Raw genomic sequence first — 17,794 nt, 5'->3', positions numbered from 1 at the left:
TTGAAATCAAGCACTATTTATTGAAGCATGCAGTGTAGAGGGTTCAATGACTCCTCAAAACCAACAACCTATATATTTTTAGAGTCCTTGTTTTCTAGAAAATAAACACAGAACAGACAATGGTGAGAGTTATAATCCTAGTGTACCCTCCATCTCATTTGAACAAATCGAACTATGTCCACAGTGCATATGTGACCTCTCATTGGCACCTCTGCTTCATCTGCACCAACCAATCTTTGGACAAAGGATGAAGTGAAAACAATATGATAAGTGAAATCACCTTCACCAGTTCAGTACTTTCACAGCAATCAATGACTGGAATGCAACATGTTAGATAGCCAATTTAGTCAATTGACATGTAGGCTGGTCTACAGAATTAGTCTGGGGTATGAGGGACCGAGAGACTGAAAAACAGCTTCTATCATCAGGCCATCAGACTGTATGTGTTTGTGTTCCGGACTCTGACATTGCTTGTTATAATATTTATTGATTTTTTTATTTGTATTTTTGGGATTTGTGTGTATTGTATTGTTAGGTATTACTGCACTGTTGGAGCTAGAAACATAAGCATTTCGCTGCACCTGCGATAACATCTGCGAAATGTGTAGCCGACCAATACAATTCGATTTGATTTTGATCAAGCCTGATATGGAAGTCTGTGCATGCAGACCTAAAAACTTCATAAAATGATTGCGTTATTCATTACTATTTGTGAGACAAAACACCCAAAACATGTCACAACACGGGTCATGAATTACGTCCTCTAAGTCACCCTGTGGATATTTCTATTCCCATTGGCTACATTGTTTCTGGTCCTGGGGCTATTATGAATATTTATGACTAATTCTGAATAATAAGTGGAATCTGCATGACACAACTCATAATCCCAGTTCTTTACACGTAACTCTTTCTCTCTCCGCCACTGCTCCACCAAAGATTAAGCTATGTGAAGACCCACTGGGCACACACTGGTTGAATCAACGTTGTTTCCAAGTCGTTTCAATGAAATGACGTTGAACCAATGTGGAATAGATGTTGAATTGACATCTGTGCCTATTGGTTATTTACAGCAAAATGTAGGAACACAATATGTGGTAGCTGTTTATATCTTTCCTTTTTTGTGTTGAATGCATGATTCCGCTGACACAAGATCTACTTTGATGGAGCTTTTTATATTAGGGGCCAATGGAAAAAGGAACACTCAAGTGATTTGAACTCTTCCTGAAATAAAATCCATAGAAAGGTCCTTTGGGGGAAGGATGTTTGGCATACCTTTAAATACTGTATCCCAAATTATTATTGAGAAATAATTGATTAATGTTGGGAAATTTGGCCTTACCCGGGCCTTCTTTAAGACACTACAATGATGAGTCTGTAGATGAAGCCAGTCTTGGTGACATTTGAAACCTTACCGTGTGCTTTCAAATATGAGAAGTGTTAATAGTAACAATTCAATGTCTTTATATACATTTAGGGATAATTAACAATATAAATGTAAATACCTCAAAAGTACCATTTTTTATTTTGTTAATTTTTACTCTACAATATACTCTACAAGTGCATACAATTTCCAGAGTGGGCTCTCTGCTACATTGAAGATAAGACCCATTTTATACATATAATTTGGCAATACAGTGAGGGAAAAAAAGTATTTAACCCCCTGCTGATTTAGTATGTTTGCCCACTGACAAAGAAATTATCAGTCTATAATTTTTAATGGTAGGTTTATTTGAACAGTGAGAGACAGAATAACAACAAAAAAATCAAGAAAAACGAATGTCAGAAATGTTATAAATTGATTTGCATTTTAATGACGGAAATAAGTATTTGACCCCTCTGCAAAACATGACTTAGTACGTGGTGGCAAAACCCTTGTTGGCAATCACAGAGGTCAGACGTTTCTTGTAGTTGGCCACCAGGTTTGCACACATCTCAGGAGGGATTTTGTCCCACTCCTCTTTGCAGATCTTCTCCAAGTCATTAAGGTTTCGAGGCTGATGTTTGGCAACTCGAACCTTCAGCTCCCTCCACAGATTTTCTATGGGATTAAGGTCTGGAGACTGGCTAGGCCACTCCAGGACCTTGTGCTTCTTCTTGAGCCACTCCTTTGTTGCCTTGGCCGTGTGTTTTGGGTCATTGTCATGCTGGAATACCCATCCACGACCCATTTTCAATGCCCTGGCTGAGGGAAGGAGGTTCTCACCCAAGATTTGACAGTACATGGCCCCGTCCATCGTCCCTTTGATGCGGTGAAGTTGTCCTATCCCCTTAGCAGAAAAACACCCCCAAAGCATAATGTTTCCACCTCCATGTTTGACGGTGGGGATGGTGTTCTTGGGGTCATAGGCAGCATTCCTCGTCCTCCAAACACGGCGAGTTGAGGTGATGCCAAAGAGCTCAATTTTGGTCTCATCTGACCACAACACTTTCACCCAGTTCTCCTCTGAATCATTCAGATGTTCATTGGCAAACTTCAGATGGGCATGTATATGTGCTTTCTTGAGCAGGGGGACCTTGCGGGCGCTGCAGGATTTCAGTCCTTCACAGCGTAGTGTGTTACCAATTGTTTTCTTGGTGACTATGGTCCCAGCTGCCTTGAGATCATTGACAAGATCCTCCCGTGTATTTCTGGGCTGGTTCCTCACCGTTCTCATGATCATTGCAACTCCACGAGGTGAGATCTTGCATGGAGCCCCAGGCCGAGGGAGATTGACAGTTATTTTGTGTTTCTTCCATTTGCGAATAATCACACCAACTGATGTCACCTTCTCACCAAGCTGCTTGCCGATGGTCTTGTAGCCCATTCCAGCCTTGCGTAGGTCTACAATCTTGTCCCTGACATCCTTGGAGAGCTCTTTGGTCTTGGCCATGGTGGAGAGTTTGGAATCTGATTGATTGATTGCTTCTGTGGACAGGTGTCTTTTATACAGGTAACAAGCTGAGATTAGGAGCATTCCCTTTAAGAGTGTGCTCCTAATCTCAGCTTGTTACCTGTATAAAAGACACCTGGGAGCCAGAAATCTTTCTGATTGAGAGGGGGTCAAATACTTATTTCCCTCATTAAAATGCAAATAAATTTATAACATTTTTGACATGCGTTTTTCTTGATTTTTTTGTTGTTATTCTGTCTCTCACTGTTCAAATAAACCTACCATTAAAATTATAGACTGATAATTTCTATGTCAGTGGGCAAACGTACAAAATCAGCAGGGGATCAAATACTTTTTTCCCTCACTGTATACTGTAGGTCATTAACCAATCACAGCCCTCCTTTAGGATTGCAAATTCTGCAAATCACCAGCAGAGGAAGTTCCATTTGAATCCATTTTCTGATTCACTCTGTTGGTGGTGCTCATACAATGTATAATAACTTCAAAGTAGCAGAGAGCCCACTCTGGAAATGTGATGTACTTGTAGAGTATATTGTTTAAAACAATATGTCTAAAAATGATCAAAATCAAAAAGGGTACTTTTGAGATATTTACTTTATTATCCATAAATCAATGTAAAGAAATGGTATTCTTAACACTACTCATATTTCAAAGCACACGGTAAGGTTTCAAATGACACCAAAACTGGCTCTGTAGCATCTACAGACTCATTGTCAGCATGAAGGTTCAACCTTTAACACACAACTAGACTGCTACTTATTTAGCACCAGATTGGTCTCTGCTTTGCTATCCACAAGAAGCTGAAAGGATCCACAAGATTGTTGCTTTGACTTGCATCATCTGAAGATGTATAGATTTACAGTGAAAATGAAGACATTTACAGTGAAACCAAATCAATACTAAAATAGAAGAGAGCGAGATCGCCAGGTTTGTTAATAATAGTTGGAGAGAGAACCATTTCGAAGTACTGACGATGGGATGTGCTAAGTTTGCATACAGAGCAAAGAACTGACCAAAGATCATCCATAGAGGGCAGACATCAATCTCAGTTTTATGTGTAATCCACACCTAATTTTGTATCTTGCATGCTGTCATATCTTGGACATGTGCCAGTTTTAAGTGACTTCCAATTATCTACTTCAACGTAATGGGAAGAATGCTGTGCATTTCAATCATAACCTACTAATTCCAAATCAAAGACCAGGATAAGAAAATCAACACATAGACGTTAATCAGAAAATACATCTGTAGTATTTACTGTAGTGTTTTTGTGGACATTACTGTAGTAATTACTATAGTAAAAAAAATGTGTAGTGTTTTTGTAGACTGTAGTGTTTTTGCGGACATTACATTAATATTTACTACAGTATTCTACAGTATGCTAAAACATTCTATAGTAAGTACTACACTTTACAGGGATACTACAGTGTGTAGAATAGTATTCTACAGCATACTACCATTTACTACATAATTCTATAGTAAGTACTGTAGTAAGCTGTATTTTTTCATCATGTGGGATGGCACGTGTGTGAGGGAAAGAGAGAAAGAGAAAGCGAGATGGTATATAAGCGTTCTCCAAAAGAACATTTGCTACACAAGAAAGAAACAGACACCCAGGTGCCTGCCATCCCTCAGCTCAACTAATTTACTCCAGGATACATCTCAACATGCACGGTCAAAACAGCAAAGCAATGCAAGGAGTGTGTCTGGTGGCTCTGGTTCTTATGCATCAGGTAAAACACTTTTGGTTATTATTTTACCATTTTATTTGCAATATTCTAGTGTTTTTAGCCATCTTTAACCAGTAGTGTAACTGTAATGCTGAACGTTGTTGATGTGTACTCTGTATGGCAGGTGTGTGCTAGTCCCACAGGAAGCGTTGATTCACTGCTGAGCCTCCAGCAGGGTACCAAGCTCCTTGAACGGAGAGCCCACATGACCCTTCTGTGTAGGTTCATGGGGCGATTAGGTACCGTTTTGAGTGCTCCACCCAAATCTGCAGCTAACCTGGCTAACCTGGCTAACCTGGCTTACCTGGTTTACCTGGCTTTCCTGGCTTATAATTATTTGTTACTTTTATTTCTTATTTTATTTAGGTATTCTTTCTTAAAACTGCATTGTTGGTTAAGGGCTTGTAGATAAGCATTTCACTGTAAGGTCAACACCTGTTGTATTCGGGGCATTTGACGAATACAATTTGATCTGATTTGATTTTACATTAGCTATCCTTAGAAATGGAGGAGCCAGAGATTTCTTCTCCCCAATCAAAGATTTACTAATGCCTTCATACAGTCAATTTAACAACCCTGACAGGAAACTTCAAAGACATGGTGAAGCTTATCAGAGTGCAAACTGTTTTTTTAAAAATGTAGGCCAGGGATTAAACATTTTTCAATTAGAGGAATGGTTTTCTCAATTTTTGGTATAGTCAACTCACATGTACTTCAAAAGCACTTTAAGTTACAATTTATTTGTATGTACTGTATAATACTACATCCCAAGAGCTTGAAACAATGATCACCAGTCAACATTGCGTAAATGTCCTCCATGTACAGTATAATAGCATCCTATACAACAGAGTTTACTTGAAATATTTAGTATGCAATGTTAACTGAAAAGAAGGGTGTTATCAAGAAATTATGTTATCAAGAGGCAAAATGTCAGATGTATTTGAAAAAAAATGGCACACCAAAGATTTGCTCACAAATTAAATGGTGAAATATTTGCATAAGAGGGTAATGTAAAGAGGAAAATGTATTGTGCCTTGTTTAACAAGAGAAGACAATGTACTGTGCCTTGTTTAACAAGAGAAGACAATGTACTGTGCCTTGTTTAACAAGAGAAGACAATGTACTGTGCCTTGTTTAACAAGAGAAGACAATGTACTGTGCCTTGTTTAACAAGAGAAGACAAACTAAAAGCTGCAAAAATAATTTGGATCTTCTTGTTTATTCATGTGTTTATAGCTTTATTTTTATATATCTAACTTCAAAACTTTATAACTTAACTTTAATAACTTTATACAGTGCCTTCGGAAAGTATTCAGACCCCTTGACTCTTTCCACATTTTGTTACGTTGCAGCCTTATTCTAAAATTGATTAAATAAATACAAATCTTCAGCAGTCTACACACAATACCCCATAATGACAAAGCGAAAACGGGTTTCTAGAAATTTTAGCAAATGTATTTAAAATGAAAAACAGAAATACCTTATTTACATAAGTATTCAGAAGGGTGTTATCAAGAAATTATGTTATCAAGAGGCAAAATGTCAGATGTATTTGAAAAAAAATGGCACACCAAAGATTTGCTCACAAATTAAAGCAATGGTGAAATATTTGCATAAGAGGGTAATGTAAAGAGGAAAATGTATTGTGCCTTGTTTAACAAGAGAAGACAATGTACTGTGCCTTGTTTAACAAGAGAAGACAATGTACTGTGCCTTGTTTAACAAGAGAAGACAATGTACTGTGCCTTGTTTAACAAGAGAAGACAATGTAATGTGCCTTGTTTAACAAGAGAAGACAATGTACTGTGTCTTGTTTAACAAGATAAGACAATGTACTGTGCCTTGTTTAACAAGAGAAGACAGTACTGTGCCTTGTTTAAGAAGAGAAGACAATGTACTGTGTCTTGTTTAACAAGAGAAGACAATGTACTGTGCCTTGTTTAACAAGAGAAGACAATGTACTGTGCCTTGTTTAACAAGAGAAGACAATGTACTGTGCCTTGTTTAACAAGAGAAGACAATGTACTGTGCCTTGTTTAACAAGAGAAGACAATGTACTGTGCCTTGTTTAACAAGAGAAGACAAACTAAAAGCTGCAAAAATAATTTGGATCTTCTTGTTTATTCATGTGTTTATAGCTTTATTTTTATATATCTAACTTCAAAACTTTATAACTTAACTTTAATAACTTTATACAGTGCCTTCGGAAAGTATTCAGACCCCTTGACTCTTTCCACATTTTGTTACGTTGCAGCCTTATTCTAAAATTGATTAAATAAATACAAATCTTCAGCAGTCTACACACAATACCCCATAATGACAAAGCGAAAACGGGTTTCTAGAAATTTTAGCAAATGTATTTAAAATGAAAAACAGAAATACCTTATTTACATAAGTATTCAGACCCTTTGCTATGAGACTCGAAATTGAGCTCAGGTGCATCCTGTTTCCATTGATCATCCTTGAGATGTTTCCACAACTTGATTGGAGTCCACCTGTGGTAAATTCAATTGATTGGACATTATTTGGAAAGGCACACACCTGTCTATATAAGGTCCCACAGTTGACAATGCATGTCAGAGCAAAAACCAAGCCATGAGGTCGAAGTTCCGAGACAGGATTGTGTCGAGACAGAGATCTGGGGAGGGGTACCAAAACATTTCTGCAGCATTGAAGGTCACCAAGAAGGCCTCCATCATTCTTAAATGGAAGAAGTTTGGAACCACCAAGACTCTTCCTAGAGCTGGCGCCAGGCCAAACTGAGCAATCGGGGGAGAAGGGCCTCTGAAAGAGCTCAAGAGTTCCACTGTGGAGATGGGAGAACCTTCCAGAAGGACAACCATCTCTGCAGCACTCCACCAATCAGGGCTTTATGGTAGTGGCCAGACGGAAGCCACTCCTCAGTAAAAGGCACATGACAGCCCGCTTGGAGTTTGCCAAAAGGCACCTAAAGACTCTCAGACCATGAGAAAAAAGATTCTCTGGTATGATGAAACCAAGATTGAACTCTTTGGCCTGAATGCCAAGTGTCAAGTCTGGAGGAAACCTGGCACCATCCCTACCATGAAGCATTGTGGTGGCATCATTATGCTGTGGGGGATGTTTTTCAGCGGCAGGGACTGGGAGACTAGTCAGGATCGAGGAAAAGATTAACGGAACAAAGTACAGAGAGATCCTTGATGAAAACCTGCTCCAGAGCACTCAGGACCTCAGACTGGGGTGAAGGTTCACCTTCCAACAGGACAACAACCCTAAGCACACAGCCAAGACAACGCAGGAGTGGCTTCGGGACAAGTCTCTGAATGTCCTTGAGTGGCCCAGCTAGAGCCCGGACTTGAACCCGATCGAACGTCTCTGGAAAGACCTGAAAATAGCTGTGCAGCAACGCTCCCCATCCAACCTGGCAAAGCTTGAGAGGATCTGCAGAGAAGAATGGGAGAAACTCCCCAAATACAGGTGTGCCAAGCTTGTAGTGTCATAATCAAGAAGACTCGAAGCTGTAATCGCTGCCAAAGGTGTTTCAACAAAGTACTGAGTAAAGGGTCTGAATACTTAATTGTATTAAATTACGAAACAAAACTGAACCTCTTTTTGCTTTGTCATTATGGGGTATTGTGTGTAGATTGATGAGGATATAAATAAAAAAATAAGGCTGTAACGTAAAACAAAATGTGGAAAAGTTAAGGGGTCTGAATACTTTCCGAAGGCACTGTTTTAACATTATGTTATTGTTTATGACAACTCCATCTAATGACATTGTTACATTGTTATTTTGAAGATTCTAGTCAACTAGGCCTACTGCACACAGAAAATACAGACCAACTAGTCTGAGAGCAGCCATGGGCAGTGTAACAGATACCGTGAGCAGAACGCACCCTCCTAGACCCTGACATTTGCTTCCCTCTCATGTTCTCATCCAATGTTGCAACTATATAACAAGCTGTATTAGAGAGAATGTCAGCGAGGTTTGAGGGCTGAAATTCATGCAAAACAAGCAACATCATGAGGAGCCGTAGTAACTCTGGGGTGAAACTCGACAATTATGCGCGGATGGTTACGAAAACGATACTACGTCACCAGGTGAGTGCACTGTGGGGCTATTCATGACAATATGTTTCCCTTGACATGGTGTGTGTGTAGTAGCCTACTCATTTACATGTGTTCAGCTCATGTAAAGCAAAAAAAAGAATCCCATGACTGACACTTAAAGGGAAACTCCACTCAAAAACTATATTTTGGTATTATTTTTCATTAGTCCACTGTTGATACAGTCCCAAAATATTTTGCATGTCAGCAGTCAAGTTTTCAAGATATTGATGATGTGGTCGATTATCTAATATTTTGAAAACTTGACTGCTGACATGCAAAACATCTTGGGACTGTGTCAACAGTGGACAATTTATTTTTATTTTTAAGATTGTCTTTGAGTAGAGTTGCCTTTAAGTCGATCTCAGATCGATTGTCTGGGGTCAAGTTAACCTCCCTCCCCTTTCATGTAAAAAAGTCATCACCAACATGCTTTTAGAGAAAGAGGATTTTGTAAATGTATTAAACAGTGAGTTTGACCAATTCCAGTCCCCTTGCTTAGGGGGTCCGATAATTTGTATGTAGAAGGACTGAGAGGCTCAGTTCTGGGGATCTTTTAAAAGGACTTTCTACTCCAAAATGAATTTTTATTGCGGTTTTACACTGATCTGAAAAACAAATCCATACTAGGAAAATCTGAGGCCCAGCTAGGCCTACTTACTACCAGACAGAAACTGAAATAACAATTTGCAATTTGATTTAAGATAATTTGTATTTTAAACTGCACTGCTTGCCTGTTGGAGCAATTGATAATTTGCCACATCAGTCAACATAAACGGTGGTTACAATTCATTCACTATGACTGGCTGATTGTGTGTAAATGATCGTGGATTTTGATTAAAATTTATTGAAATCATAGGAAGAAATAAAATGTCAACAATCATTATTATTTCGATTATTATTATGATTAGAATTGCATGTGAATGCTTGCAAATGGGTGATATTGTGTGTAAATATTTATGTTTAGTGTGCGTATGTACACAGCATGTATGTATGTAATCACCATCTGTATATGTCCAATGATACTGAATGTGATGTTATGTTCCTCTTATGATCAGGATCCGGTGACGGGGCTTCTCCCAGGGGACCCAGATACCCCCCATGCTTGGGTCCGGGACAATGTCTACGGCATCCTGTCTGTGTGGGCCCTCAGCCTGGCCTACCGCAAGAACGCTGACCGAGATGAGGACAAGGCCAAGGCCTACGAGCTGGAACAGGTGGGTGGGCCCTTCCAGTTACCTGTCTGTCTCAAACCAGTATTGTTTTTGAATGGGAGTAACAAATAAGTATATATTTTGTAATACCTGGCTGACAGTAACCCCTATAATTATCTTCACGGCTGTCCTGGGCATAGGAGTGTAGCAGCTGTAAATAGACCTAACTTGGTCCTGCCCATGGTAGGTCAGTGTGTGTGTGTTGATATGAGTGTGTGTGTGTTCCCACATGGAAATGCCAGGGGGCAGGCCATTACGCTGGGAACGGGTTTCAGGTTACTCTGATTCTGCTGGCAGATGGGGGAGGTTGAAGGTCATGGTTGAGATTGGGTGCTGACTATTTCTCTCTCTATCTCTCCACAGAATGTAGTTAAACTCATGAGGAGCCTGCTGCAGTGTATGATGAGGCAGGTATGCTGGCAAGGATTGTGCCATTCGCAGTTGTAATGTGGGCCATGGAAATAGTTTAATCACACTTCAGCTTGCATGCTGTGGTGGTGGTTTAATTTATCATCAAGCAAAGGAATTCAAAGGAAAGGTCACTGTTTGAAATAAACTCTTAAGATGACATGTTAGTAGATCAACATGCTGTATACAGATGACAGAATATGACCTGTGGCTTCTCTTTTAGGATTAGCCTACAAACTGCAGTTGACCATTTCCTTTTTATTGACCTCAAAGATGGTCTTAAGTCCTGGTGTTTGTGGTTGTTCCATTTTTCTCAGATTGACAAAGTGGAGAAGTTTAAATACAGCAAGAACAAATCTGACTGCCTGCATGCCAAGTATAACTCCCAGACAACTGCCACAGTGGTGGGAGACGATGAGTGGGGTCACCTGCAGGTGGATGCCACTTCCATATTCCTGCTCTTCCTGGCCCAGATGACTGCATCAGGTAAACTCATACTCCACTGTGTGCCCCAGTGGCGTAGTCATGATTTGAACAATGGGGTAGACACATTTTGGCGTGGGGTCTGGGGGTCTTTCCCCAGAAAAATATATAAACTTGAAAATGCATTTTCTGCATTTTAAAGGCCCAATGCAGCCATTTCAATATCACATTATTTCTGGGTAACAATTAAGTACCTTACTGTAATAATAGTTTTCCATTAAAATGGTCAAAAAGAACCAAAAACAGCTTTTAGCCCCAAAATATAATTCAAGCAGTAATTTTGCATGACTGTCTGGGAGTGGTCTGAGTGGGGAGGGGAAGGGCACCAAAGCAGTGCATTAATCACAATGTGGATCAATCCACCAGCATAGAGGTGTGATGGGCCCCCGTGTAGCTCAGTTGGTAGAGCATGGCGCTTGCAACGCCAGGGTTGTGGGTTCGTTTCCCACGGGGGGCCAGTATGGAGAAAAAAAAGGTATGCACTCACTAACTGTAAGTCGCTCTGGATAAGAGCATCTGCTAAATGACCCCAAAAAAAAGGGTGATTTGAAGGAGTCAGGCACAGGAGGGTAAATCACAGAATACAGAGTTTATTCTGTAATACAGCCTTACGCAGAATAGCGTCAACCAGTCCAGTCCGCAAAACACCGCACTGGAACAAAACAGGCACACGGGGAAAATATACCCCGGCAATACAAAATACATGGAGCTCAACCGAGGTACACTCACCTCACATTAAACAATCACCCACAAGGACAAGGGGGCAGAGGGAACACTTATACACATACTAATGAGGGGATATGAACCAGGTGTGTGTAATAGACCAGACAAAACAAATGGAATGATGAGATGTGATGCGGCAGTGGCTAGAAGGCCGGTGATGACGAACGCCGAAGCCTGCACAAACAAGGAGAGGAGGCAGCTTCGGAGGAAGTCGTTACAAGAGGGGCCTAATAGGAGGGATATGTAACCTGGAAATGAGCTGTTATTGACAGAGAAGTTTCGAACTCTCTTTGTTATTGGTGTATTAACTTATGCCACCTGGTGATGTCACCTGGCAAGCCAAAATTCCACCCATGCAAAACCTGCTGATGCGAAAGTCCTGTGTAGATAGAATTTTCAACCAGCAACTATTACATATCACATTATAACATTTTCACACTTTTAAAGTGTTTGTTTCTTCAGCTGTTGTATAATATGATACAAAACACAGGAAAAATAGAATTGACCACCAAGATTACCATTTTTGCTAACAATGCCTGCAGTACCGCAGTCGGCCTTGAACTTCTGTGGCTTCAACAGAGGGGGCAGTCATTCTCCCCTGGCTTGCACCCAAAGATATTGAAAATGTGGCAGGTTCCTGTCATGCCAAATAGTGTCAACTGACAAATAGTGTTCAGCCCCTGTGTCACAATGGGCTAAAACAGGGTCATACAGGGTGTTTTTGGGAAGTCTTACAAATCTTCATGGTATCAAAAGTATACACCTCACATATGGTTTTGGTTCAAATTGAAGAAGGCACCTGTCTCATGTCAGATATTGAGTTAAATGTGTTTAAGTTTACATCCCAATATTACACTTTAATATACAGCACAGAAGATTAAAATATAAAAAACAGTTGTTTATTTTTTTAGGTGTATACAGTGAGAAACACTGTACAAATGGAAGAAACACAAAATAACTGTCAATCTCCCTCGGCCTGGGGCTCCATGCAAGATCTCACCTCATGGAGTTGCAATGATCATGAGAATGGTGAGGAATCAGCCCAGAACTACACGGGAGGATCTTGTCAATGATCTCAAGGCAGCTGGAACCATAGTCACCAAGAAAACAATTGGTAACACACTACGTCGTGAAGGACTGAAATCCTGCAGCGCCGTGCCTGCAGCGCCCGTAAGGTCCCCCCTGCTCAAGAAAGCACAAATACAGGCCCGTCTGAAGTTTGCCAATGAACATCTGAATGATTCAGAGGAGAACTGGGTGAAAGTGTTGTGGTCAGATGAGACCAAAATCGAGCTCTTTGGCATCAACTCAACTCGCCGTGTTTGGAGGAGGAGGAATGCTGCCTATGACCCCAAGAACACCATCCCCACCGTCAAACATGGAGGTGGAAACATTATGCTTTGGGGGGGGTTTTCTGCTAAGGGGATAGGACAACTTCACTGCATCAAAGGGACGATGGACGGGGCCATGTACCGTCAAATCTTGGGTGAGAACCTCCTTCCCTCAGCCAGGGCATTGAAAATGGGTCGTGGATGGGTATTCCAGCATGACAATGACCCAAAACACACGGCCAAGGCAACAAAGGAGTGGCTCAAGAAGAAGCACATTAAGGTCCTGGAGTGGCCTAGCCAGTCTCCAGACCTTAATACCATAGAAAATCTGTGGAGGGAGCTAAAGGTTCGAGTTGCCAAACGTCAGCCTCAAAACCTTAATGACTTGGAGAAGATCTGCAAAGAGGAGTGGAACAAAATCCCTCCTGAGATGTGTGCAAACCTGGTGGCCAACTACAAGAAACGTCTGACCTCTGTGATTGCCAACAAGGGTTTTGCCACTAAGTACTAAGTCATGTTTTGCAGAGGGGTCAAATACTTATTTCCCTCATTAAAATGCAAATTAATTTATAACATTTTTGACATGCATTTTTCTGGATTTTGTTGTTGTTATTCTGTCTCTCACTGTTCAAATAAACCTACCATTAAAATTATAGACTGATCATGTCTTTGTCAGTGGGCAAACGTACAAAATCAGCAGGGGATCAAATACTGAAGAGGGCTATTCAAAGATGCTCTGTTGGTCGACATTCCAGTGTTAATTTTGGAACTCATTATTTTTTTGTCTTAGTCACATTTTTGTCATTTGAGTAGTTATTGTCAACATTTTGAAAACAGTGGGCCATTTTAGTCAACGAAATGCCCTTTCATTTTAGTCACATGTTAGTCACATTACATTTTTATTGCCTCATTAACCTATAGTAAACATAAATCATAACATATCGCATGATTCTCTTCCCAACAGCCAAATTGGCAGAATAACACATTACTCTGTAGCAGATAAAACATCTAACCCCTTGACAGGGCTCCAGACTAACATTTTCTCCTGGTGGCACTGGTGCCACTAACTCTTTCAGTTGGTGGCACCAGCCCATGATTTGGTCACAAATCTTTTTCAGCATCATCAAGCAATATAATACTTTTTTAAATCACCGTATAAAGTCATTCACAGTGCTTTAGACTGTGCGGTAGACTGCTGAAATGGTCGGCTATTCATGAAATAAGTTTATTCATCTGACATGTCCAAGCAAGAATGCATGATTCAAGATATTTTGATGTGCAACCTAATCCAGTGATTGTCATGAATTGTGGGTTGACAGTAGGGTATTGTTGTTATATTTGACTGTTAAAGTAGGGCTCTATTTGTCTGCATCTTTTCGTGCACTAACATCATCGGCTAATTTATTTTGGGGCTAATTCAGTGAAACCTCAAAGCACATTAGCTAGATCTCTAACACTAAATATAATACCCACTGCTAGTAGTCATGTATTAATCTAACAGTAAATGTAATGTCCTAAAACGATGCAGTTGTAGCCTGCTACTCTATAAGCACTTGCAGTGGCTGATGCGCAATTGCGCAATTCCTATCTAAAAGCCATATATCAAATCCCAGTTGTAAAATAGTTGCTGTTGAGCTCAATTGGATTTTGAAATGTTCTAGAATCAGAAGCCTTTTTCTCTCTCCTGGAGTGCTATCAAGTGGCTCGCTCATTACAGCAGCAGGCCCCAGGGAAACAGGCCCCTACAGGCCCAGGGGCTGGGCAGACACTTTCATTACAGGACTCATGATGATAATGCAGTTTACTGTTTGACCAAATCATGGTTTTAGCAGCCAAGAAATGTGACGTCGTAATGAATGTTCAGCTCGCACTAATGCAACCAATTAAACATTTAACTCACAGCCAAGTCGAAAGGTAGCAAAATGAGATTAAATGGTCCTCTTGACATACAGTGGGGAAAAAAAGTATTTAGTCAGCCACCAATTGTGCAAGTTCTCCCACTTAAAAAGATGGGAGAGGCCTGTAATTTTCATCATAGGTACACGTCAACTATGACAGACAAAATGAGATTTTAAATATCCAGAAAATCACATTGTAGGATTTTTTTAATGAATTTATTTGCAAATTATGGTGGAAAATAAGTATTTGGTCAATAACAAAAGTTTCTCAATACTTTGTTATATACCCTTTGTTGGCAATGACACAGGTCAAACGTTTTCTGTAAATCTTCACAAGGTTTTCACACACTGTTGCTGGTATTTTGGCCCATTCCTCCATGCAGATCTCCTCTAGAGCAGTGATGTTTTGGGGCTGTCGCTGGGCAACACGGACTTTAACTCCCTCCAAAGATTTTCTATGGGGTTGAGATCTGGAGACTGGCTAGGTCACTCCAGGACCTTGAAATGCTTCTTACGAAGCCACTCCTTCGTTGCCCGGGCGGTGTGTTTGGGATCATTGTCATGCTGAAAGACCCAGCCACGTTTCATCTTCAATGCCCTTGCTGATGGAAGGAGGTTTTCACTCAAAATCTCACGATACATGGCCCCATTCATTCTTTCCTTTACACGGATCAGTCGTCCTGGTCCCTTTGCAGAAAAACAGCCCCAAAGCATGATGTTTTCACCCCCATGCTTCACAGTAGGTATGGTGTTCTTTGGATGCAACTCAGCATTCTTTGTCCTCCAAACACGACGAGTTGAGTTTTTACCAAAAAGGTTATATTTTGGTTTCATCTGACCATATGACATTCTCCCAATCCTCTTCTGGATCATCCAAATGCACTCTAGCAAACTTCAGACGGGCCTGGACATGTACTGGCTTAAGCAGGGGGACACGTCTGGCACTGCAGGATTTGAGTCCCTGGCGGCGTAGTGTGTTACTGATGGTAGGCTTTGTTACTTTGGTCCCAGCTCTCTGCAGGTCATTCACTAGGTCCCCCCGTGTGGTTCTGGGATTTTTGCTCAAAGTTCTTGTGATCATTTTGACCCCACGGGGTGAGATCTTGCGTGGAGCCCCAGATCGAGCGAGATTATCAGTGGTCTTGTATGTCTTCCATTTCCTAATAATTGCTCCCACAGTTGATTTCTTCAAACCAAGCTGCTTACCTATTGCAGATTCAGTCTTCCCAGCCTGGTGCAGGTCTACAATTTTGTTTCTGGTGTCCTTTGACGGCTCTTTGGTCTTGGCCATAGTGGAGTTTGGAGTGTGACTGTTTGAGGTTGTGGACAGGTGTCTTTTATACTGATAACAAGTTCAAACAGGTGCCATTAATACAGGTAACGAGTGGAGGACAGAGGAGCCACTTAAAGAAGAAGTTGCAGGTCTGTGAGAGCCAGAAATCTTGCTTGTTTGTAGGTGACCAAATACTTATTTTCCACCATAATTTGCAAATAAATTCATTAAAAATCCTACAATGTGATTTTCTGGATTTGTTTTCCTCAATTTGTCTGTCATAGTTGACGTGTACCTATGATGAAAATTACAGGCCTCTCTCATCTTTTTAAGTGGGAGAACTTGCACAATTGGTGGCTGACTAAATACTTTTTTCCCCCACTGTATTATAGCTATTGTAATCAAAGTTCTGTCATAAGTAGTGGTCTGATAGGTTGCAGCAAGCTAAGTAGCATTATCAATCTGTTATTATCTGAGCATATATATTGGGATGATACGCTTTCAGATGTCTCTTGAGGTTGGTAGTATTTTATATGGTTCCTTTTGAAAACCCACTCCTTTCGAAACCCCCACTTTTCCTGAGAGATGCACTGAGAGATGACATATCAGTAGATGGCAGCATAGAGACCCTGAGAGATGACTGCTCTGAGAGATGACATATCAGTAGATGGCAGCATAGAGACCCTGAGGGATGACTGCTCTGAGAGATGACATATCAGTAGATGGCAGCATAGAGACCCTGAGGGATGACTGCTCTGAGAGATGACATATCAGTAGATGGCAGCATAGAGACCCCGAGGGATGACTGCTCTGAGAGATGACATATCAGTAGATGGCAGCATAGAGACCCTGAGGGATGACTGCTCTGAGAGATGACATATCAGTAGATGGCAGCATAGAGACCCAGAGGGATGACTACTCTGAGAGATGACATATCAGTAGATGGCAGCATAGAGACCCAGAGGGATGACTGCTCTGAGAGATGACATATCAGTAGATGGCAGCATAGAGACCCTGAGGGATGACTACTCTGAGAGATGACATGTCAGTAGATGGCAGCATAGAGACCCTGAGGGATGACTGCTCTGAGAGATGACATATCAGTAGATGGCAGCATAGAGACCCCGAGGGATGACTACTATGAGAGATGACATATCAGTAGATGGCAGCATGGAGACCCTGAGGGATGACTGCTCTGAGAGATGACATGTCAGTAGATGGCAGCATAGAGACTCTGAGAGATGACGCTATTGGTCCTTCCTAACTCAGTTGCCAGAGAGGAAGGAAGCTGCTCAGGGATTTCACCAAGGCCAATGGTGATTTTAAAACAGTTACAAAGTTTAATGGTTGTGATATGAGAAAACTGAGGATGGATCAACAACATTCTAGTTACTCCACAATATTAACCTAAAGGACAGAGTGAAAAGAAGGAAGCCTGTATAGAATACAAATATTCCAAAACATGCATCCTATCTGCAACAAGGCACTTATGTAATACTGCACAAAATTTGGCAAAGAAATGAACTTTTTGTCCTCAATAAAAATGTTATGTTCCAACACAACACATCACTGAGTAACACTGACAGGGCATGAATAATTTAAATAATAATAATGGGCAAATATCGTACAATCCAGGTATGCAAAGCTCTTAGAGACTTACCCAAAAATTCTCACAGCTGTTAGGCGTTTCTAACATGTAGGGGTGTACCTATCTACCTATCTAATCAAGATATACAGTGAGGGGAAAAAAAGTATTT

At 40.7% G+C, this 17,794-nt stretch overlaps 1 protein-coding gene across 1 annotated transcript in view; it reads left to right on the top strand.

Moving 5' to 3' along the window:
* The first annotated feature begins 8,513 nt into the window (after positions 1 to 8,513).
* LOC121579630 (phosphorylase b kinase regulatory subunit alpha, skeletal muscle isoform) overlaps positions 8,514 to 17,794 on the top strand; it is a 36,453-nt gene continuing 27,172 nt past the window's right edge. The window contains exons 1-4 of the mRNA XM_041894384.2: positions 8,514 to 8,701; positions 9,766 to 9,924; positions 10,285 to 10,332; positions 10,647 to 10,815. Coding sequence (XP_041750318.1) covers positions 8,624 to 8,701; positions 9,766 to 9,924; positions 10,285 to 10,332; positions 10,647 to 10,815 — 454 coding nt within the window. The 5' untranslated portion in view covers positions 8,514 to 8,623. The remainder of the gene's footprint in view (positions 8,702 to 9,765; positions 9,925 to 10,284; positions 10,333 to 10,646; positions 10,816 to 17,794) is intronic.

The sequence above is a fragment of the Coregonus clupeaformis genome, chromosome 13 (assembly GCF_020615455.1).
Source record: "Coregonus clupeaformis isolate EN_2021a chromosome 13, ASM2061545v1, whole genome shotgun sequence".
NCBI classification, from domain to species: Eukaryota; Metazoa; Chordata; class Actinopteri; order Salmoniformes; family Salmonidae; genus Coregonus; species Coregonus clupeaformis.
This window is presented reverse-complemented; position numbering and strand designations above follow the sequence as displayed.